The sequence below is a fragment of the Medicago truncatula genome, chromosome 8, assembly GCF_003473485.1.
Source record: "Medicago truncatula cultivar Jemalong A17 chromosome 8, MtrunA17r5.0-ANR, whole genome shotgun sequence".
Classification (NCBI taxonomy): Eukaryota; Viridiplantae; Streptophyta; class Magnoliopsida; order Fabales; family Fabaceae; genus Medicago; species Medicago truncatula.
In genome coordinates this window covers 47,436,010-47,456,608 of record NC_053049.1, presented here as the reverse complement: position 1 = coordinate 47,456,608, position 20,599 = coordinate 47,436,010, and the positions used below count along the sequence as shown (strand labels likewise).

The window sequence follows — 20,599 nt, the reverse complement described above, 5'->3', positions numbered from 1 at the left end:
ATACACAATGAACACGACCTCACAGATCTGTTGCCCTTGTGAATGCACCCAGCCACAACGAGATTCAAGAGGGATCCTCTGCTAAAACATTAAAAATTGCCACAGATTTGGCAATCCAAAATAGAAGCACAATAATCGATCCTTAATAAAATCTAATAGCAAGAGCTACTATGACCAAATGGACCTAAAGAGTGTTAAAAAAACAAAAATAATTCATTCCCCAATTTATTTATTTTTTATTTTATTTTATAGTAAATAGGAAAACACATACAACAACCGGTTGCTGAAGGTTTTCTCTCCGTTGTTGTGAGAGTTTTTGTGTTTCTCTTCTTGTAAGAGTTTGTAGTGCTGGTATTCTTTCCAAGCGTGACTACGATGACATGGATGAATTTGGAAGAATTATCATTGAGTGATGATAAGAGATTGAGTTTCGACATTGAGGAAGAAGAGAGTTCCGAACATGATCCCCACCTATGTTTGGTTGGACGTTTTCTCGTTAACCGTCCTATTCGACTTAAGGAGATGAAGATACGAATGTATGAGGTGTGGCGACCGGTGAAGGGGGTGGCGGTGAAGGAAGCGCAACCAAGATTGTTCTTGTTTCAATTCTTTCACAAATTGGATATGGAGGAGATACTAAATGGCGGTCCGTGGACATATGACAGTCACTCTTTGGTTTTGGAAAAGTTGCGAATAGGGGTGCCGTTGAAGGATATACAGTTGAACTACATGAATCTTTGAATTAGGGTTTACAATTTGCCAACTGGTATGATGAAGGAGAAAGTCGGAACGGGGTTAGGGAACTATATTGGAGAGTTTTTGACATATGATGGAAATAACAATTCTAGCTTCTGGCATGAGTATATGAGGCTGAAGGTGAGATTTTATATTACACAACCATTGAAGTTAGGGAAAAGATCAAGGCGAATGGGGGAGAATGATGTGTGGTAAATTTCAAGTATGAGAAGTTAGGAACCTTCTGTTTTGTGTGTGGGGTGCTAGGACATAACGAGAACAAGTGTGAGGTTAGGTTCTCTCAGCCAGATGCTACGATTCCAAAACGGTGGTCAAACACTATTAGGGCAGATCCTTGGAAGCCGGGGGGGAGAGCATCATCAAAGTGGTTGCGAAAAATTTGGACAACCTGAGTTCAGTAGGCAGCAGGCATCTCCGACTTCTATGGAGAGGATGACCACGTGTCAGGTACTGATGGGTAAGCAGACTGGGTCTGCGCTTGTGTCAGGTGGAGTCAGCAATGGTGTGAACGAGTTAAGTACTAGTGAGAAGGATAATAATGCAAACATGGAATATCAACTTTAAAGAAAGCGTATGCGAGAGTACAGACAACATGTTGAGGATTCCACAAATCAGACAAACCAACATTTTTTATCGGCACGTCCTAGCAGCCAGGACTGCCGGGACCAATGATTATTTTGAGTTGGAACTGCCGTGGACTGGGCAGCCCGAGTGCAGTTCCAAATCTTCGAAACCTGGCCCGGGGACACAAACCAGACATTCTTTTCTTATCTGAAACGTTGGCTAATACATGAAGTATGGAAAATATTCGTGTAATGTTGGGATATGATTCATGCTTAGCAGTTGATGTGGAAGGCAGGAGCAGAGGACTGACAGTGTTTTGGAAAGATGATTCTAATTGTGTGTTAAACTACTCTCGAAATTTCATCAATCTGATTGTGGAGGATAGAGAAGCTGGTGACTGGAGATTAACTTGTTATTATGGCTTTCCTGAACGTGCCCGTCGTCGTGATGCTTGGGATTTACTTCGGGAGTTGCGGGATATGAAATCTCTTTCGTGGTGTATCATAGGGGACTTTAATGACTTGTTGTCGCAACAAGACAAAGCTGGTATTCATCCCTCACCCTAATTGGTTGTGTATAGGTTTTCTGGAAGCGGTTGATGATTGTGCATTATCTGATATTAAATTGGATGGTCACCCATTTACGTGGATCAAGAGTCCAGGTACCAATCGAGTATTGGAAGAAAGATTGGATATGGCTATGGGAAACCCTGAATGGCTGCAACGTTTTCCAGAAGTCAAACTTACAAACCTGCTTACTTCTCATTCAGATCACACTCCAATACTACTTGATATTGTCCCTTCAGTTCGTCAGATGCATAATTATTCTTTTAAATTTGAAAACAGCTGGCTTTTAGAGGAGGTTGTGGTGGATGGATGGGGTGGTACTACGGGGTTGGAGCTCGGTGATAGAGTTGTGAATTGTTCTACGAAGTTGCAAAGTTGGGGTAGGAGGAAGAGAGTTCGGTTTAAAGAAGAAATTAACCAATGTGTTCGTATTTTAGAGGAACTCCGTGCCAGCCAAATGGTAGGATGCATACACAATACGTCGCAACCCGGGAGAAACATGCTTGACTACTTGTACAGGAGGAGGCCTTTTGGAAGCAAAGAGTGAAAATGCATTGGTTGAAGGAAGGGGATATAAATACTAAGTTCTTTCATACATCAGCGATAGCCCGTGGCAAAGTGAAGAAGGTTAGTAAGCTCCGCACGGATGATGGGATAACAGATACGACACAGGAGGATATGTGTAACGTGGCACAAAGTTATTTTGAGCAATTATTTTCTGCGAATGCGGGAGTCCATGAACCGGTGTTGGACTTGATGAACAAGTGTGTTTCAATAGATGATAATATAATTCTTACATCACCTATTACAAAGCAAGAATTGCGTCAAGCCCTTTTTCAGATGCAACCGGACAAGTCCCCAGGTCCAAATGGCTTTAATCAGGCATTTTATCAGAGATTCTGGTATGTGTGTGGTGATGATATTTTTCAGGCAGTGGTTTCTTGGTTGGATCGCGGTTAATTTCCTTCAAACCTACAGAAACAAATATTTGTTTGATCCCGAAGTGCGAAAACCCGGATAATATGAAGGATCTTAGGCCTATATCTCTTTGCAATGTTTTGTACAAGATGGTGTTGAAGTTGCTCACTAATAGACTGAAACGTTGTTTGGATAAATGTGTGTTAGAGGAGCAGTCAACTTTTTTCAAGAGTCGCTCCATACTGGATAACGCGTTAATCGCTACCGAGATAATTCACTCAATGAAGAGGAAGACAAAGGGATGGAGAGGAGAATTGGCTCTCAAGATTGATATTAGCAAGGCGTATGATAGAGTAGATTGGGGGTTTCTTCGTGGTGTGCTTATGCGAATGGGATTCAGTGAGAAATGGATACAGTGGATGATGATGTGTGTTAGTTCTGTCACTTATTCGGTGCTTACGAACTTTGACAGGGTGGGTCCTATTGTACCCGGTCGAGGGTTGCGTCAGGGTGACCCGTTATCACCATATTTATTCATATTGGTGGCTGAGGGTCTCTCGACTCTGATACATAAGATAGTTAATAGCGGTGATATTCATGGGGTACAAGTATGTCGCGGTGCACCAGTAGTGTCCCATCTGTTGTTTGCAGACGATTGTTTCTTGTTTTGCAGGACCAATGTGGCGGAAGCACATCATTTACTCACTATTCTTAAAACTTATGAGGCATCATCTGGACAAGAAATTAACTTATCAAAGTCTGAGGTGTTTTTCTGTCGCAATATGAGTAGGGCAGCTCAAGAGGATTTGTCACGCATTATTGGCGTTCGGCATGTGATGGGTACCGGAAAGTATTTTGGATTACCTTCGATGATTTGTAGAGATAAGAGGTCTGTCTTTTCTTTTATCAAGGATCGTATATGGAGTCGAATCAATGCGTGGAGGGGACGAGCATTATCAAAGGCGGGAAAGGAAGTTATGATCAAATCTGTTTTACAATCTATTCCTTCATATATAATGAGTATTTACCTTCTGCCGAATTCAGTTATAGATGATATTGAGAAGATGATCAATGCATTTTGGTGGGGAAGGAGTAATAACCGAGGGATTAAATGGATGGCTTGGGAACGAGTGGCATGGCCCCAAAGAGTTTGGTGGAATGGGGTTTCGAAATTTCAAAGCTTTTAATCTCGCTATGGTAGCCAAGCAAGGATGGAGTTTTTTGTCTAAACCTGAATCTCTGGTTGCTAGAATTTTTAAATCGAGGTACTTTCCCCAGTCTTCATTTTTGGGTGCTAAACTCGATAATAACCCGAGCTTTGCTTGGCGGAGTATTTGGACTTCGCGTCAGCTACTTTTACATGGTTTTAGGTGGACAATTGGACATGGGAAGCATGTCAGCGTTATGAATGATCCATGGGTTCGAGGTGTTCACGGCAGCTGGATTCAATCCCACAAAGCCAAGGTGTGCATAGTTTGTGTGTGTCTGATTTGATAGCTAACGAGGAACGAGTTTGGGACATTAATAAGATTGAATCTCTATTTTCAAGCTATTCTCGACACACCACTGTTTGCGGAAGTTCATAATGATAGAATAGTGTGGATGATGGAACGCAACGGGAGGTATACTGTTAAGACTGGTTATAAACTGGCTATGATGGAGTTGTTACACACTGATCGGTTCCATGTTGAAGGAGAATGACATAGAATCTGGAAGGTGAATTCCCCTCATAAAGCACATAATTTATTATGGAGGATTTGCAGGGGTGTGTTTCGACGCATCTCCGACTACGATCACGTCATGTACAATGTGAGGTGATTTGTTCTTGGTGTGATACGGTTGTTGAGGATGATTGGCATGCTTTTGTGGGTTGTACGGTGGCGCGTGAAAGTTGGTATTGGGCAGGACTTTCGTCTGTGCTGCATACGCGAGTTGGAAATGAGAGCAGTTTGGCAGATTTTGTTTTTGACATATGTTGTTCAGAAAGCCGAGACATTTCTGGTCGGGTGGTTTTACTTCTTTGGCAAATTTGTGCTGCAAGTAATGATATCATTTGAAATGATGCTCATCATACTTCAAGAAGCATTGGAAGGATGGCATGTTTAAACAGAGGAATTTTCTAACCATTAATTATTTTAGTGCATTTTTGTTGGTGCATGTTTTGCAGGTATACGTAATACGTGTAGTTGTAAGTTGTAACAGACTCTAAGTTCAGCTGTGAATACATCTACTTCAATAAAAACGGCGAGTACACTATCTATTGATTTTTCTTCTCAGTTTTAATCATCAATCTCTATCTTAGAAATAGTAAAGTCACCAAAGTTGCAAAATAGTAAAAACAAAAAATCTCTTTCAACTACTGTCTTGATAATTTCCTTAAAAAAAAACTGTCTTGATAATTGTTAATATGATAAGAATAAAATTAGAAATAGAAAAAAAATGACACCAAAATATTTTATCTAACATAATTGTAAGACAACAGTTGACTATTTAAAGTAAAGAAATTAAAAAATGAATGTATAATTGTTGGCCAACATAACAGCCACCAAGTTAGACAATACTGAACTTTTAATTCACAACCAAACATGGACGACAACCATATATGATGATAGGTAAGATTGGATATTTAATTTCTAAGTCAAATCTGACTGTAATTTTCTTTGTCTTTATCCAAAATTCAATATAACCCACTCCACATCATACATTACATATCTATCAGATTAGCCGTTGAATGCAAGTTACTACCAAATTTTTATTAATTTTCATTCACAAAAAATATTTTTATTTATCCAAACGTAGTTGTAGGACTTTTCTATTGTTTGTTTTTTTTTAATCACAAGAAAACAGTGTCGAACCTACCTAGTGTTTTTTTTTAAGTGGTTTTGTGACGGGTATTTTATATTTGTTTCATAATATTTTTGGCGAATAAGTTAAGATAAGATGACTTTATTATATTTTATGAAAGAGAAATGATAAATAAGATGGACATTAATCTTGTGTATATCTTTTTTCAATTTCAATCTCTTCAAGATTTCCTAACTTTTTGGAGAGAAAATCTGCATGATTTTCGTTCTATCCTTTTCCTATACTACTTTCTTTCTCCTTTTAACTAGGATTTGTTTTTTCTCTATCTGTTTCATAAAACACTTTAAATACATTAAAATCACCATAATTATAGATGAGAGATATACACAAAATTATTGTAACTTGTATGTTACATTTACCTAATCATAGTCGCAGTTCACACCCTTTTATCCATATCTTTCCCTAATATCAATCTCTTTGAGATTTCCTACCTTTATAGAGTAAAAATCTTTGTGATTTTCTCTTTATCTCTTACCTATTATTGTGACTTTCGCATCTTAGATCTATCTAATCTAAGTTGCGGGTCACATCCTTTATACTTTTTTTGGTAAAGGGATTGGATCAATTTCCTCATTTTGCTCCAATTTAATCTCATTTTAGCTAGTAATAATTAGATTGGATGAAATTGAGATTTGCTGACGTGTATACACTAGTATATTTTTTTTTGAACAAGTGTGTACACTTGGAGTTGACTAATTGGCAGATTAACTATTATTAGTCATTTGAAAGCAAAGATTCCTTCCTTATATTAATGTGAGTTCATTTTGTTTTGTTCAGAGACAAATAGACAGACAGACACAAAAAAGAGAGAGTAATGGCTGGTGGAGGATTGACAAATGGAGGTCCAGGCAAAAGAGCTCATCTCTATGAGCACAAATTCACTGCTTATTTTGCCTTTACCTGTGTTGTTGGAGCTCTTGGTGGTTCTCTTTTTGGTTATGATCTTGGTGTTTCAGGTATATTAATTCTTCCTTCAATTCAATTCAACTGGTGTTTTTATGAATATGAGTCAAAAAATATATCTTCAACACTGGTATAATTAAACTCTTTAGATTCAATTTTTGTTTTGTTAATGTCCATTTTCATTTTACAGTCAACCCAAAGATCCAAAGTGTCTAATGACATACTTTTCCTTCAATTCAGTTGAATGTTTTGGTATGGATGAGTTTGTCAGAATCACGGTGAGCCAGTGTGATTTTGGCGAACTCATTGATAAGAAACATAACTCAATTGGTTTTTATTTCTTATGACCGGATCATCTTGTTTACTTGTCATATCACTTGCATAAGCTCATTTGATTCAATTTTTAATATGTTAATGTTGAATTTTATTTTACAGTCTCAAAGATCCAAATTATCTAATGATATCCTTTCTTGTTAATGTACAAATTTTCATTTTGTCAATGTCCATGTTCTTGTTTTTGACAAAAAAGCGCGTATTCTTGTTGTGTGTCATCATCATTGTATTACTGTATACTATGATAATAGATAATAGTACACCACAAATATTTGTATAATTTGGTGAATAAATTACATATTTTAAGGTTCACATGACGTGTTGAATTCATGACCTGTTCTGAAAATGGACAAATAGCCAAGTGCTGCAGACGTACAAGAGAAAAGAAAAAAGGCATTTTTAACTATTTGAGAAAGAGAAAATGAAATTTATTATTACTCTTAGGTCCACTTTTCTGGTTGTTTTGGGATATTCCTTGTTTTGTGCATATCCATAAAATGAATTTTGCACTTTATTTTGAACATGAAACAAACACGGCTTCTGTTTATTAATTAATTTTTTGTTGATTATTGTTATTATTAGAAAATTTCTCAAAGTTCTTTCCATATAGGATATTGGTTGCATCCCACTTGTATGTTCCCAAATTATATGTTTGACATATGCATTATCATATGACAAACTAACTTTGGAAGAAGAAAAATGACTCTAATTTGTATCCCATCTCAAGACTCATGAGCTTAGTCTGTTATAAAATGTAAATCTTCAACAGAATATGTGAAATTTTAATGTAATTTTCTAATGTAGCAGTGGACTTACAGTATAAGGTTATTTATTGCTTATGGCTAACTTAATTCAGTAATGATATTCAATTATTCATGTTCATATTGATATTGATGTAAAAAATCACCAGAAATTTACTCGGTATTTTGTCAGGTGGGGTGACTTCAATGGATGATTTCTTAGAGAAATTCTTCCCGGACGTGTACAGAAAGAAGCACGCACATCTGAAAGAAACTGACTATTGTAAATATGACAACCAAGTGCTGACACTTTTTACATCATCTCTTTATTTCTCAGCACTTGTTATGACTTTTTTTGCTTCCTACCTAACAAGAAACAAGGGGAGAAAGGCCACTATCATAGTAGGAGCCCTTAGCTTTCTTATTGGAGCAATTCTCAATGCAGCGGCACAGAACATTCCAACTCTAATCATTGGTAGAGTCTTCCTTGGTGGAGGCATTGGCTTTGGAAATCAAGTAAGCAACATGGATCAAGTTTTATTATGAACCATGTCTTTGTAGCAGCAAATATCAAACCTTAGACTTCATTCATAATATTTTTTGTAGCATTTCAACTCATACCACTGAACTATAAATTGAAAACTATAGTCAACCTATTGACATCTAAATATAAACATAATTGACATAAGTAACTAATAAAACCATGTATTGGAAGAAACTTAGTTGAAAAAGGATAATAAAACTTAATTATTTGAGAAAAAACTGATAGAGCAGTTTGTTCCCTTGTCTGATTGTGCAGGCTGTTCCATTGTATCTATCTGAAATGGCTCCAGCTAGCAGCCGAGGAGCAGTTAACCAACTGTTTCAGTTCACAACATGTGCTGGAATCTTGATTGCAAACTTAGTGAACTATTTCACCGACAAAATTCATCCCCATGGCTGGAGAATATCACTTGGTTTGGCAGGTATTCCAGCAGTACTGATGCTTTTGGGAGGTATTTTTTGTGCGGAGACACCTAACAGCCTTGTGGAACAAGGAAGGTTGGATGAAGCAAGAAAAGTGTTGGAGAAAGTTAGAGGTACAAAAAATGTTGATGCTGAATTTGAAGATCTAAAAGATGCAAGTGAACTAGCACAAGCTGTGAAGAGTCCATTTAAGGTACTTCTAAAGAGGAAGTACAGGCCACAACTGATAATAGGGGCGTTAGGGATTCCAGCATTCCAACAGTTAACAGGAAATAACTCCATTCTCTTCTATGCACCTGTCATCTTCCAGAGTTTAGGGTTTGGATCTAATGCAGCTCTTTTCTCATCTTTTATTACCAATGGAGCTCTCCTTGTTGCTACTGTCATTTCAATGTTTTTGGTTGACAAGTTTGGCAGAAGAAAGTTCTTCCTAGAAGCTGGTTTTGAAATGATATGCTGCATGGTAAACACTAAACACTATCTGTTTGTTTATTATTCTTATGTTATGTTTCATGCAACAAATTCAATAATAAATATAGATTAAATTTGATAAATAAATATAGACAACATATTTTTTTTATGGTAGATAATATTAAAGTCAAATATTTCTCCTGATCCAATGATCATTATTAACTGACATTGTAATAGATCTTAACATTGTCAGTGCATATAAACTAAATCATATCATAATAAGTTATAACCATTGTTAATTAGCTTAATTGTTTGTTTGACTTTACGATTGATATGCAGATTATTACTGCTGTGGTTTTGGCGGTAGAGTTCGGACATGGCAAAGAACTTTCAAAAGGCATAAGTGCATTTCTTGTTATAGTGATTTTCTTGTTTGTGTTGGCATATGGAAGATCTTGGGGTCCCCTAGGATGGTTGGTTCCAAGTGAGCTCTTTCCATTAGAGATAAGGTCAGCTGCACAAAGTATTGTGGTTTGTGTCAACATGATCTTCACTGCCCTTGTTGCACAATTGTTTCTCTTATCACTTTGTCACCTCAAATATGGAATTTTCTTGCTTTTTGGAGGTTTGATTGTCGTCATGAGTGTCTTTGTATTCTTTCTATTACCGGAAACAAAGCAAGTTCCAATTGAAGAGATTTATCTTCTCTTTGAAAACCATTGGTTTTGGAAGAACATTGTAAGAGAAGGAACAGATCAAGAGCAAGGAAAACCGAACGGGAAGCCAATAGCTCCTTAAAATTCTCAGCGAAGTGTAGATCGAACAAGTCTAGATTTTACTTTTCTTTTTAATCAATTGTTTATGCTTGCATTATAACTATAAATAGATTACGATGTTTTGTTAAATATTGTTGGTTTTTGGATGAATTTGGCTATGTTTAAACTCCTGGAAATATATCGAGTAAAATTATATTATTTGACGAAGTACATATTATTCAATATATCTCCATTTCTCTTTCCTTCCTTCAAATATAGAGATAGACAAAACCAGCTTGTTGTTTTACCAATCTCACCGTTACTTCTACTTATTAAACAGTAGAATGGAGACCAGCCCTTTATTCCATCCTAAAATATTCAACCAATGGAGTGGTAATAACCGTAAAAAAAACGCAGGCTTTAGGTCAAATATGTTTATCAAATTTTGATTTTAATGGAAGTAATTTTTATTATTATTTTAATCCCTTTAAAATCACAATCTTTGGTCCACAGAATTATTTTTTGATAGATAAATAAAATTTATCTGAGGTGAATAATTAAGTGTCATCTAAGATGGTAACATTATATATATATATATATATATATATATATATATATATTGTCAGATAGTTTAATAGTTAGAAAGTCACCTCTTGAAGTGAATAAATAAAGAAACTAGAGTTCCTACCCTAACCCCTCGGCATATATAATGCAATGCTAAGTTTTTTTTTTTTTTTGAAAGAATAATGCAATGCTAAGTTAAATTTGCAAGGACAAATGATAACATCATCTTCTATTACACATGTAATTAAAATATGTCGCAGATGGGGATAAAAAACAGCCTCGTCTTTGACGAGATTGTACCCAAAAAAATTTCAAAGGAAAAGAAACATGAGAACTTTTTTGAGAAGATCAAAACTATGTTTAACCTCTTTTTTTTTTTTTTTTTTTTATTTTATATTTCATTCCATCTCATCTACAAACCATTTTCCATCTTCTCTGATGTGACTCAGCTTTGATGTTGAGAACTAGGAGTTTAACTTTGAGAGTTTTCGTTGGGGGCGAGTAGTGACGATGTATGGTGTGGGATATCGTTTTTACAGTGGTCGTTTTTGTGTAGGAGTCTGATTTAGGTGGTGACATGTATTTTGATGGGTGTTGTTTCAGCGGTGTTTTTTAGGATGTTCCGCCTATATATGGCGCCTTTAGTGCATTCTCAGTTTCATCGGTCTCTATTCGTCTTGAGCAGAGACCAGGTGGTTAAATAAAATTTGTTGTTTAAAAAAAAAAAAAAAGACACATGAACATATCCTATAGCCATTGGCAACCTAGAATATTAAGATAATAATATACGAATAATAACAAAAGTAGTGCAAAGGACAGAGACAGCAGAATCAAACTTAATATTTTACTGTTAAAAGATGCACTAAGTAAGGTTCAGTTGGGAAAAAATACACTCTGATGGCATCATAATTCCAGCCAGTATCATGTTAGTAGTTTAGCAAGTTCATCAACTCCTAATGTTCCTTGCGGTACAAGGTTCATAAACCGCTCATCAAAATTTTCTTTTCTTCGAATTCTAGGACTCCTCTCCCTTTTACCTTTTGTGGCAACGGTGGTACCTTTTGTGGTAACAGTGGTAGTTTCTCTTGTCTCCGGAGTCAGAGCTTCTTGCTTGTCACTTTTTTGAACCGCAACCTTTCTATGTTTCATAAAAACAGGTCCAGGTGGAGCTGATTGTGCAAAGGAAACTGTGGTTCGATAAACATTGTCTGCATCCAAAGAATCTTTATCTAAAACAAGTGCATTGCCTTGCTCAACAGCTTGCTCCAATAGCAATGAAATTCCTTTCATAAAAGGGGCAGCTGCCCTTGGTAGCGGACTGACATCAGCAGCTCCTGAATCATTTAGCAACTCATCAGCGTGAGGATCCACTGTGCCGTAGATATTACTGTTTCTAGATCCTAGCATTGCATTTGATCCTGAAATTGAAGTAGAAAGACAATCACCAAAGCCTTTGTCATCCATTATATCCGAAGTTCCATGGCTATCACTGATAGCGTTTGAGGGGCATTCAGTGTGCCTACTATCATGTGAAATGGTCATACCTGGGCTGGTGTTGCTGCAAGATTCTGGCTCACCATAGGAATCTGTGGCAACATTTGTGGTTTCAGCTTCATAGACTTTTGTAAGTGAAGCATCAGCAACCACCGACATAGATTGCTTGCTATTTTTGGTGGGACAGGGAACCTTATCCACAGTCACATCATCTGGACAAAAGGATATGCTAGTGTCATGTGATAAATTGCTTACATGCTCCACGGGATTATGATTTAGACTTGGTGTTGAGACATCTAGGGCTTCTGACTGCAGTGTTTTGTCATTTTTGTTGTCAGCATCAGCTTTAGTGGCTTCCTTGAAGTCCTCTACGAGATCTGGAAAAGAGGACTTCCAATTCCGTCCTCTCCACATAAGTATATGCTCATTTTCGTATGAAAGCAATGTGCACGGAACAAGATCCTACAGTCAAAGAACACGTGGAAGAAAGATGTTAGAATAGAGATTTCATAATAAAAAAAAAAAAAAAAAAAAAAAACATGATACATGTCATGACAAAATAATAATAATAATAACCAAGAAGAATCCAAGTACTTTTCAACACTTGATGCAAAGTTGGTTATACCCTTAGTTTTGCTCCAATCTTTCGATAGTCACTTTTATTTAGTCCTTGACAGTTTACACGTACTAGTTCACACTCTTCAAATGCCTCTCTAACATTGTTTACAAGGTTATAATAAACACCATTTTTTCCTGTTGCAAGAAGGAATAAAATCAATTAAATAAACATGTGTATCGGAAGAATAAAAGGACAGACAGCTAGATTTAGTTCATTGTTAAACTGTTATGAACATCCTTAGAAAGATACCTAGCTTGCATATGGGAGTCAATGTCCTTCCCTTTTGACGCATTTCAGTTGCTTCTTCTAACGTTAAACCTTCTGGAACTTGCTGAATCAGCCTAGGATATACTGGAGGCACAGGTTTCCACAACATGAGAGGAAAACGCGGACGTGTTTTATGATTGTAATTTCTTCCTCGGAAAAGGTATATAACACCACCTCTTCTGTAAATGACTTTCCCTCCTGTCTTTTCCTGGCAAAACACAACATATGTCAAGAGGAATATAAACAATAAAGGTTGGTTTTATTTCCATATTTCCATTTCCCTAATCTTCATATTCACCCATCCTATGTTCCATCATCAACACCCGTGGTGGTGGACAATTGATGGATGTGACTTGTGAAATATGTGAGCAAATGATAATATTGGGAAAAATAATAATTAACCTACAATCAGTGACGGAATGAGAGGCTTGCTGTTAGGGGGGCCCTAGTCAAAGATACCAAGGCAAAGGCTAAAAATCTGTTTGTTTGATATTTGTTTCACTGTGAATGTGGGAATTTGGCTTTACGAGGAACTTGCTGCATTTTCTTCTGTTTGTGGGATTTTTGTAAGAGTTTCTCAAACATAACACCCCGACCCATTTTTCTTTAATCATTCCATAACTTAATTTTATAGAAAGAAAAGGAACGAAAACATATATTACAAAGAAGCAACACACATTGAAAAAATTGTTGGAATTTTTATGTGAAAAACTTGTTACAACATATTATAGTTGTTATTTCTTCAAAAGAAGACCTTTTGAATCAAGATGATAAACTGGTTACTCGCTATGAGGGAATAGGAAACAAACCTCCAATTGCTGGCACACATTATCCATGTCAACCGTACACACTCCTATGCACTTGATCTTACACACCCTTCGACGCTTCCAATGAGCATGTATATTATCCAACATGTTATGTATGAAACCATCTCTACCTAAAACACCAAAATTGAATTAATGCATCATAAGTGCTATCACATATGTACTCGTATATAAGCTATGCTATTTCTATGACAAAAGATAAGATAAAATAAAGTCAAATAAATTAATCTAAACATACCCAAATTGAGTTGGCGACTAGATTTCAAGGTACTTCGAACCAACTCATTAATCTCCTCCTTCGTCAACGGTTCACCCAACACTTCTTCTCTAGACATCACATACCTCGGGCTAGTCCCGGGCAAAAACGGACCGGGAGACTGAACCGGTTTAACACCCTTCTTATGTGGCGGGGGAAGAACAAAAGAATCAAACTCCTTGAGCTTCTTCTTACTCGGCGGAAGTGGAGGCCGACCGGTCCAAGGTCTGGGCATAGTAACCGGTCCAAAGGGAACAAAAGGAGGTTCACGCATTTGAACGGGTTTGGATTTAGGAGTTTCGGTGTAACTGTATTTGAATTCGAATGGAGCACCTTCGATTACGTAGGAGACTCCGTCTTCGCTAATTTTTACATTTTCGGGGGTTTTGTTTACTGGTTTTAGTTTCTGTTTGGGTATGTTTGAAAACTTAAGTGCTGGGTGTGATTGTGGGTCCACTTTGGGCTTTGATGGGTTTTTGTTGGGCTTTCCGGTGGGCCTCCGGGATGATTGGTCGGCATTGGAGGCAGAGATGGGGAAAGTGGTAGCGAGCTTCAGAGCCATCGGTGAGTAAATAAAAAGTGATTTGAATCCCTCTTTAATTTTAAGAAAATAAAAAGTGCTCCATCTAAATCACTTGTTTTTGCTAGATTGACACACCGACACTAATCAAACATTGTGTCACACCACACCGCACGCTATAACAAGGATGATTGTCAATTCTTCTATTTAAAGTTTGAAACAATTTTCAAATGCTAAAACCTGCCTTAGAACTTACCTCCACATAGTGGAAATGAGACTTCGTTCAGTAATTGTGTGACACAGTTGCAAAAATTAATGACTCTGATTGTTATATCATGTGAAACCGAGTTGAAATCTGAATTCTCTGATCTAAGTTCAACGGATAAGAGCTATTACGATGTGAATTGCATTGCATTTAAGAGAATGTATTGGATTAGGATTCTATGGAATTTTAAAAGACTTTTTAATTATGAAAAAGTCTTCTGGTATTCAATCAAAAAATTTTATCACTTAAAATAAGTCTTGAGGTATTCAAAACAAGTCTTTTTTCTCCTTTCTCTCTCCCTCCCCCTCCCTATTCTCTCCTTTGTCTCTTCGTTTCTCTATCTCTCCATTCTCTCTCTCTCTCTCTCATCCCCCCTCTCTCCCTCTCTCTCTATCTCATAAAAAAATAAAAAAATTGTATTGAGAATATTATGATAGAGAGTATGTCGTAATCATTGTTCCGCAAATCGAGTGTTAACTCTTCGAGATTATCGAGTTTGCGTTTTTAGGTACCAAAATCGTGTTAACTCTGATATAAAATCGGTTTCTGGTAAAATTGGAAGGTTTAACAAGTTTGACTGAGTTAACACTCGGTAAACTCGTGTAACTCGACCGATTTGTAATGGCTGACACAATATTTTTTTTTTGAAAGATTTGTAAGTACTGGCATAATTTTAAATATGTACAATTAAATTTTGTGGGAATAACATTTTTAACAAATAAAAAATGTGTATTGAGAATAATGTGCTATAGTGTTTTTTAGTCCCTTAGAATCTTATAAAGTCCATAAAATTCTTAAAATTTGAAAATCAATAGCAAAAGAATTTTTTATTGGTTTTATTTTTCTTTATTCAAATGCTAGAATTTATTTGTTCATTATTTTTATCATTCACGCTTGTAAGTTTGTTCTTTTTCCCCTAAAATTCATTGAATCCTTTGAAATTTTAAAATCACATTAAATCCTTTAAAATCCTTAAAAGTGAGTGTGATAAAGTCTTTTAAAATCTCACAGAATCAATCCAATCTCACACAGTCTTTTAAAATCTTAAAGACTCTTTTTATTAAAATAGTCTTTTAAAATCTTAATCCAATCTCACATAGTGCCAACAAAATTTCATTACTTCAATTTGACCGACAATATAAAAGAAAACCAAACTATTGACCATAAACAACTAAATACGGTGTGATGTGGGGTCACAACAAACAAATAAATCAATAACTTCATTTTCCCGTTAACTATATTTATTTATACCGGAATAGAAGACATTTTAAATGAGATGATTTTTAAAATGAGAGGGTGAGAGGAGTAAATAACAGCCCTTAGATCAAATTAATGGATCAAATTAAATTAATTTTAAAATGTGTTGCCATATCTCATCATCTCTCTTCTTTATTCTGCATTGTTTCTCTCACTCTTTTTCTTCGTTCCTCTTTTCTTCTTGTTTGTATCAATTCAGTGATCATGCCTTGAATTACCATGTGCCTCTCTCAATCTTGTCATCCAAACACCCTCCCATTTTATTATCATCACTGGATAAATTCATACTTATGAGAAAAACGTAATTAAAAATAAAATTATATGTATAAAATGCTAAAATGGAGATAAAAATTTAAAAACTGATTCTTTATATGCTTCACTTACTTTGACTCTACTCTAATTGTGGGTGGCTTGGCCATATTGAATTATATATTTGTTGTGATTGTGAATTTCAGTGTGTTGCTGATAATTAAAACAATTGCCCCAAATGTAAAGGTATAGTTTGTAATGGGTCACAACACAACCTTGAAGGAATATTGATAGTCCTTGAAAGCGAAATATCTCCAGAAAGGGTAGAAATCGGCTCAAATGATGTGGGTTGGGTTGGATCTGTGATGGTTCTGTCAAAACTCAAAATGGAAGAGAAGACAACTCTGAGAAACCAAAGGTCATACGGCGGCAAGAGAGATGATTGAGATATGACAGCACACTTTAAAATTAATTTAATCTGATCCATTAATTTGATCTAAGGACTGTTATTTACTCCTTCCACCCTCTCATTTTAAAAATCCTCTCATTTGAAATGCCCTCTACCGGAATAATATCAATTATTTATGCTAATTATTATAAAATTAACAAGTTGTTGTCTTTAGATTCAAAATTTAGTAACTTTAATCAAATCTGCTTTGTGGGTTTTAGTGGTTCTTTGTTCAGCTCCTGAGAAAGTTGAAGATCGCAAAACACTAAGAGGAAAGAAGAAAAAAAAACATGAAGTGGAGTGTAACAACACTTCAGTCTTCACTACACTGAGGTTAGTACTGTACTGCTCCATTTTGTCCTTTTCCTTCAAATGTCGATCAATCAACATCAACTTTATTTACTTGATCTGAATCACATCAACTTTATCTGATTATCTCAAATTCCAATTTTTTTAGGACCCTTTGATTTCTTTTCAAGCTTTCTGTCTAAAATTTACTGACTTGGGAACTTATACATGCAACTGAGTATTGGGAAGATTGAACTTTGCAAGTTCATTTTCGGAGAAAATGATGATTGAAGTGATTTTGGGGCTATCTTAGTTCTTTTGACAAGTTAACATGTTTCAATATTTTCGTGAGTTATGTCATATGGGAAACCAAAGATTACTTTTTTTGTTGGGAGCACTTGCTGTTAATTATTTACTATTTCAATCAATTTTGGTTCCATATGAAAATGAAAGAGCTCCTTGGTCTTCTTCTGATTTCAATAATGCTGTTATGGTGGAGAAAGTGAATACTCCCATTATAGAAGATGTAGGAATGCATAACCATGCAAAGAGTAGTTTAGTTTCTGAACTTGGAGTGGATAGAAATGATTTTCACATTTTACTTGGGAAGAAAGATGTTGGTAAAAATAGAAGCTTGGAGTTAGATAATGTAGGAGGTTCCAAGAAAAGTTCCATTGTAGTTTTGGCCAAGGAGAGTAAGGTTGACTTTTTAGTGAAGCCATCTTTGGAGCCGAAAAGGGGAATTTCTACAATTTCTCAGTTGGTAAAAAGTAATACTATTGATTCAAGGGAGCATGATGGAGTTGGTTTTGATGCCTCACAGAGTTCAATGTCATTGACTAATCGGACTCGTCTTGAAAGTTCTCCTCAGATTAAGAAGTTGCCTGCCTCAGATAAAAGTACTGCGGCGAATAATATTACTGTGAGAAAGATGAGGTGTAATATGCCCCCTAAGTCAAGAATGTTGATACAGGAGATGAACCATTTGCTAGAGCGCCGCCGCACTTCTTCTCGTGCAATGGTATTATTTTTGACAGTTATGAACTTTCTAGTTGCTACCTGGAAAAATTATTGTGGCGAAGTTTTGATTATTTCAACCTTGAATTCTACTTTGATTGCAGAAAGCAAGGTGGAAATCCAAACTTGATATGGAAATTTTTGCAGCAAGGTCCGAGATTGAGCATGCTCCTACAGTAACAAATGACAAGGAACTCTATGCTCCCCTCTTTCGCAATCATTCTATGTTCAAAAGGTAATCTTAATGAAGTTGTTAAAGAAAATATGAACTCAACTAAAGTAAGTTCTACTGACATATATTGGTTTTGACACATGCTTGTTTTGTTAACAATCTTTCCTAATTGTATGTTTAGGAGCTATGAACTGATGGAACTCACACTCAAAGTATACATATACATGGAAGGAAATAAACCGATCTTTCATCAACCTATACTTAAGGGGCTATATGCATCGGAGGGGTGGTTTATGAAATTGATGGAGGAAAATAAGCAATTTGTTGTGAAGGATCCTGCTAAGGCCCACCTGTTCTATATGCCATTTAGTTCACGTATGTTAGAGTTCTCCGTTTATGTACGTAACTCTCATAATCGGACAAATCTCCGTCAGTATTTGAAGGAGTACACAGATAAAATTTCAGCGAAGTATCGTTACTTCAACAGAACTGGTGGTGCTGACCATTTTCTTGTTGCTTGCCATGATTGGGTATGATGTTTGCTCTTTTATATTTTTCCCTTTAATTCCACTTGCATGATGAACCAAGATATTATTCTATTATGATGGTTGAATTAGATGCCTATTTGATGCCTTAATACATATTCATTTTGAACTCCTTACCTAGCATTGTCCTGGCCTTTTTGATGAGGGTCGATGAGCGTAACAACCTTATTTATTGGACATCTCTTTTATACAAAGTATTTGTTGGGGTATGGCTCATAATTTAGGACTCGGATCCTCTACAACTACTTTATCTCTCTAATACAACAGTTCCTACATCTTTTTAATAAGTCTTTGTTGGGTATGACTCATATAATGAAATAGACATCTTTTATACAGGGATAGTTCACGGGTAATCTTGTAAACTGGATTTTACTATTTAAACACAAGTTGTACTTTATAAACCCTAAGTTTGAATATTAGAAAGGTACTGTGTCGCTGCTCTGCAGTCAGAGATGTAGGCACAATTATTCGAACTCCATAATCAAATATCCCGTGTTCTCAGTTTGCATTTTTTTTCTTGTATCTATTTACTTTTGAACCAGGTATTCTGCTAAGTTGCTTCATCTTTTGTTTTCTACTGTAGTTTGTATGTCATTATAGAAATCACCAATGTGTGTAGTAGCATTGCTCGTTGCTTTTGTGCACATAGCTAAAAGCTTAAAACTTTTACTTCTCATGTTGTAGGCTCCATATGAAACAAGGCACCATATGGAATACTGCATAAAAGCCCTCTGCAATTCTGATGTAACTCAAGGCTTTAAAATTGGAAGAGACGTTTCTCTCCCAGAAACTATGGTCCGGTCAGTACGAAATCCTCAGAGAGATCTAGGCGGAAAACCTCCGCAACAAAGGTCCATTCTGGCCTTCTATGCTGGAAACATGCATGGCTATTTGCGTTCGATATTACTAAAGCATTGGAAGGAGAAAGACCCTGATATGAAGATATTTGGCCCAATGCCTCATGGCGTTGCACACAAAATGAATTACATCGAACACATGAAGAGTAGCAAATACTGCATATGCCCCAAAGGGTATGAAGTCAACAGCCCACGGGTAGTTGAAGCCATATTTTACGAGTGCGTACCTGTGATCATATCTGACAATTTTGTGCCGCCATTTTTTGAGGTTTTAAATTGGGATTCATTCTCATTAATCCTTGCAGAGAAAGATATTCCAAACTTGAAACAAATACTTCTTTCAGTGCCTGAAGAGAAGTATCTCAAGCTACAACTTGGTGTCAGAAGAGTTCAGAAACATTTTCTTTGGCATACTAAACCTTTGAAGTACGACCTCTTTCACATGACCCTTCACTCAATTTGGTATAATAGAGTGTTTCAAATAAATGTGAGAAAAAAATGAATGTGAGCTCTCTTAACTAGAAAGCAGAAGCACATCTGGCTAAAGAACTTAGCAGAAGAAATGATAACTTAATTATGTGAGACACTGCTTCTTAAGCTGTAGTGGCAAGAAGAACTTGAGAAAGAATATGGCAAGAACTAGGAATTTGTATTCAGTATCCTAGTTTGTTACTAGTACTGAATGTATCAAAAATAAAATGTTCCAGATCATGTCAATGTACTTAACAGTAGTTACCTTAATTATCATGAATAGTAAGAAGTAAGAACAGTTTGTGCAATAACGATTAAGCAAAATTTCTCACATTTTTTTTCCCTCTCATCTTTATCATGTTTTCCACTTCATGTAGCAGAAAGTAGCGGTCAAAGAAACATGCACATGTTGAGCACAAATTGTGCATGTCCACGAAATCCCAAGATTTTGCTCCCAAACTCTCCACGTGTCCCATCCACCATCAAAGTGAAGCAGTGCAGCGATGATCTCTGTCTGTCCTATCCAATATGGATTTTCGATACAACTATGAACTATGTCTCATTTCATGTTGTTTTTGGATTTTCAAACTGTTGTATATGGATTTCCAAGTTCTATGAAGTTGTTATTAGGCTGAGTTACGACCCGGTCGTTCTCTTTAAGACGTTTCGTGGCACTGTCCAAAAATTGTGCAAGGTAGACTATCAACCA

The 20,599-nt window shown here is 36.2% G+C and overlaps 4 protein-coding genes across 5 annotated transcripts; 3 read left to right on the top strand and 1 right to left on the bottom strand.

Annotated features, from left to right (window-relative positions):
* Nucleotides 1–375: 375 nt before the first annotated feature.
* On the top strand, nt 376–741 carry LOC112417455 (uncharacterized). Its single transcript, XM_024773156.1, has one exon. The coding sequence runs from the start codon at nt 376–378 to the stop codon at nt 739–741; it is 366 nt and encodes a 121-aa protein (XP_024628924.1).
* A 5,685-nt stretch (nt 742–6,426) lies between these two features.
* On the top strand, nt 6,427–10,010 carry LOC11412882 (sugar transport protein 14). The gene is made up of 4 exons (XM_003630698.4): nt 6,427–6,625; nt 7,839–8,161; nt 8,445–9,074; nt 9,362–10,010. The coding sequence occupies exons 1-4, from the start codon at nt 6,484–6,486 to the stop codon at nt 9,818–9,820; spliced, it is 1,554 nt and encodes a 517-aa protein (XP_003630746.1). The 5' UTR covers nt 6,427–6,483; the 3' UTR covers nt 9,821–10,010.
* Nucleotides 10,011–11,091: 1,081 nt separating this feature from the next.
* On the bottom strand, nt 11,092–14,584 carry LOC11412197 (CRS2-associated factor 1, chloroplastic). Of its 2 annotated transcripts, XM_013591862.3 has the most exons (6): nt 13,784–14,580; nt 13,531–13,658; nt 12,704–12,929; nt 12,461–12,588; nt 11,886–12,297; nt 11,162–11,759 (listed from the first exon to the last, which is right to left on the bottom strand). In XM_013591862.3, exons 1-6 carry the CDS (start codon nt 14,361–14,363, stop codon nt 11,263–11,265), a joined length of 1,971 nt encoding a protein of 656 aa, XP_013447316.1. In that variant the 5' UTR covers nt 14,364–14,580; the 3' UTR covers nt 11,162–11,262. The 2 variants fall into 2 exon arrangements, with proteins under 2 accessions (XP_003630745.1, XP_013447316.1); XM_003630697.4 differs by having other exon boundaries at nt 11,092–12,297; nt 13,784–14,584.
* Nucleotides 14,585–16,686: 2,102 nt separating this feature from the next.
* LOC11412881 (probable glycosyltransferase At3g07620) lies at nt 16,687–20,233 on the top strand. The gene is made up of 5 exons (XM_003630696.4): nt 16,687–16,873; nt 16,998–17,849; nt 17,950–18,080; nt 18,199–18,547; nt 19,247–20,233. The coding sequence occupies exons 2-5, from the start codon at nt 17,160–17,162 to the stop codon at nt 19,919–19,921; spliced, it is 1,845 nt and encodes a 614-aa protein (XP_003630744.2). The 5' UTR covers nt 16,687–16,873; nt 16,998–17,159; the 3' UTR covers nt 19,922–20,233.
* The last annotated feature ends 366 nt before the right edge of the window (nt 20,234–20,599 follow it).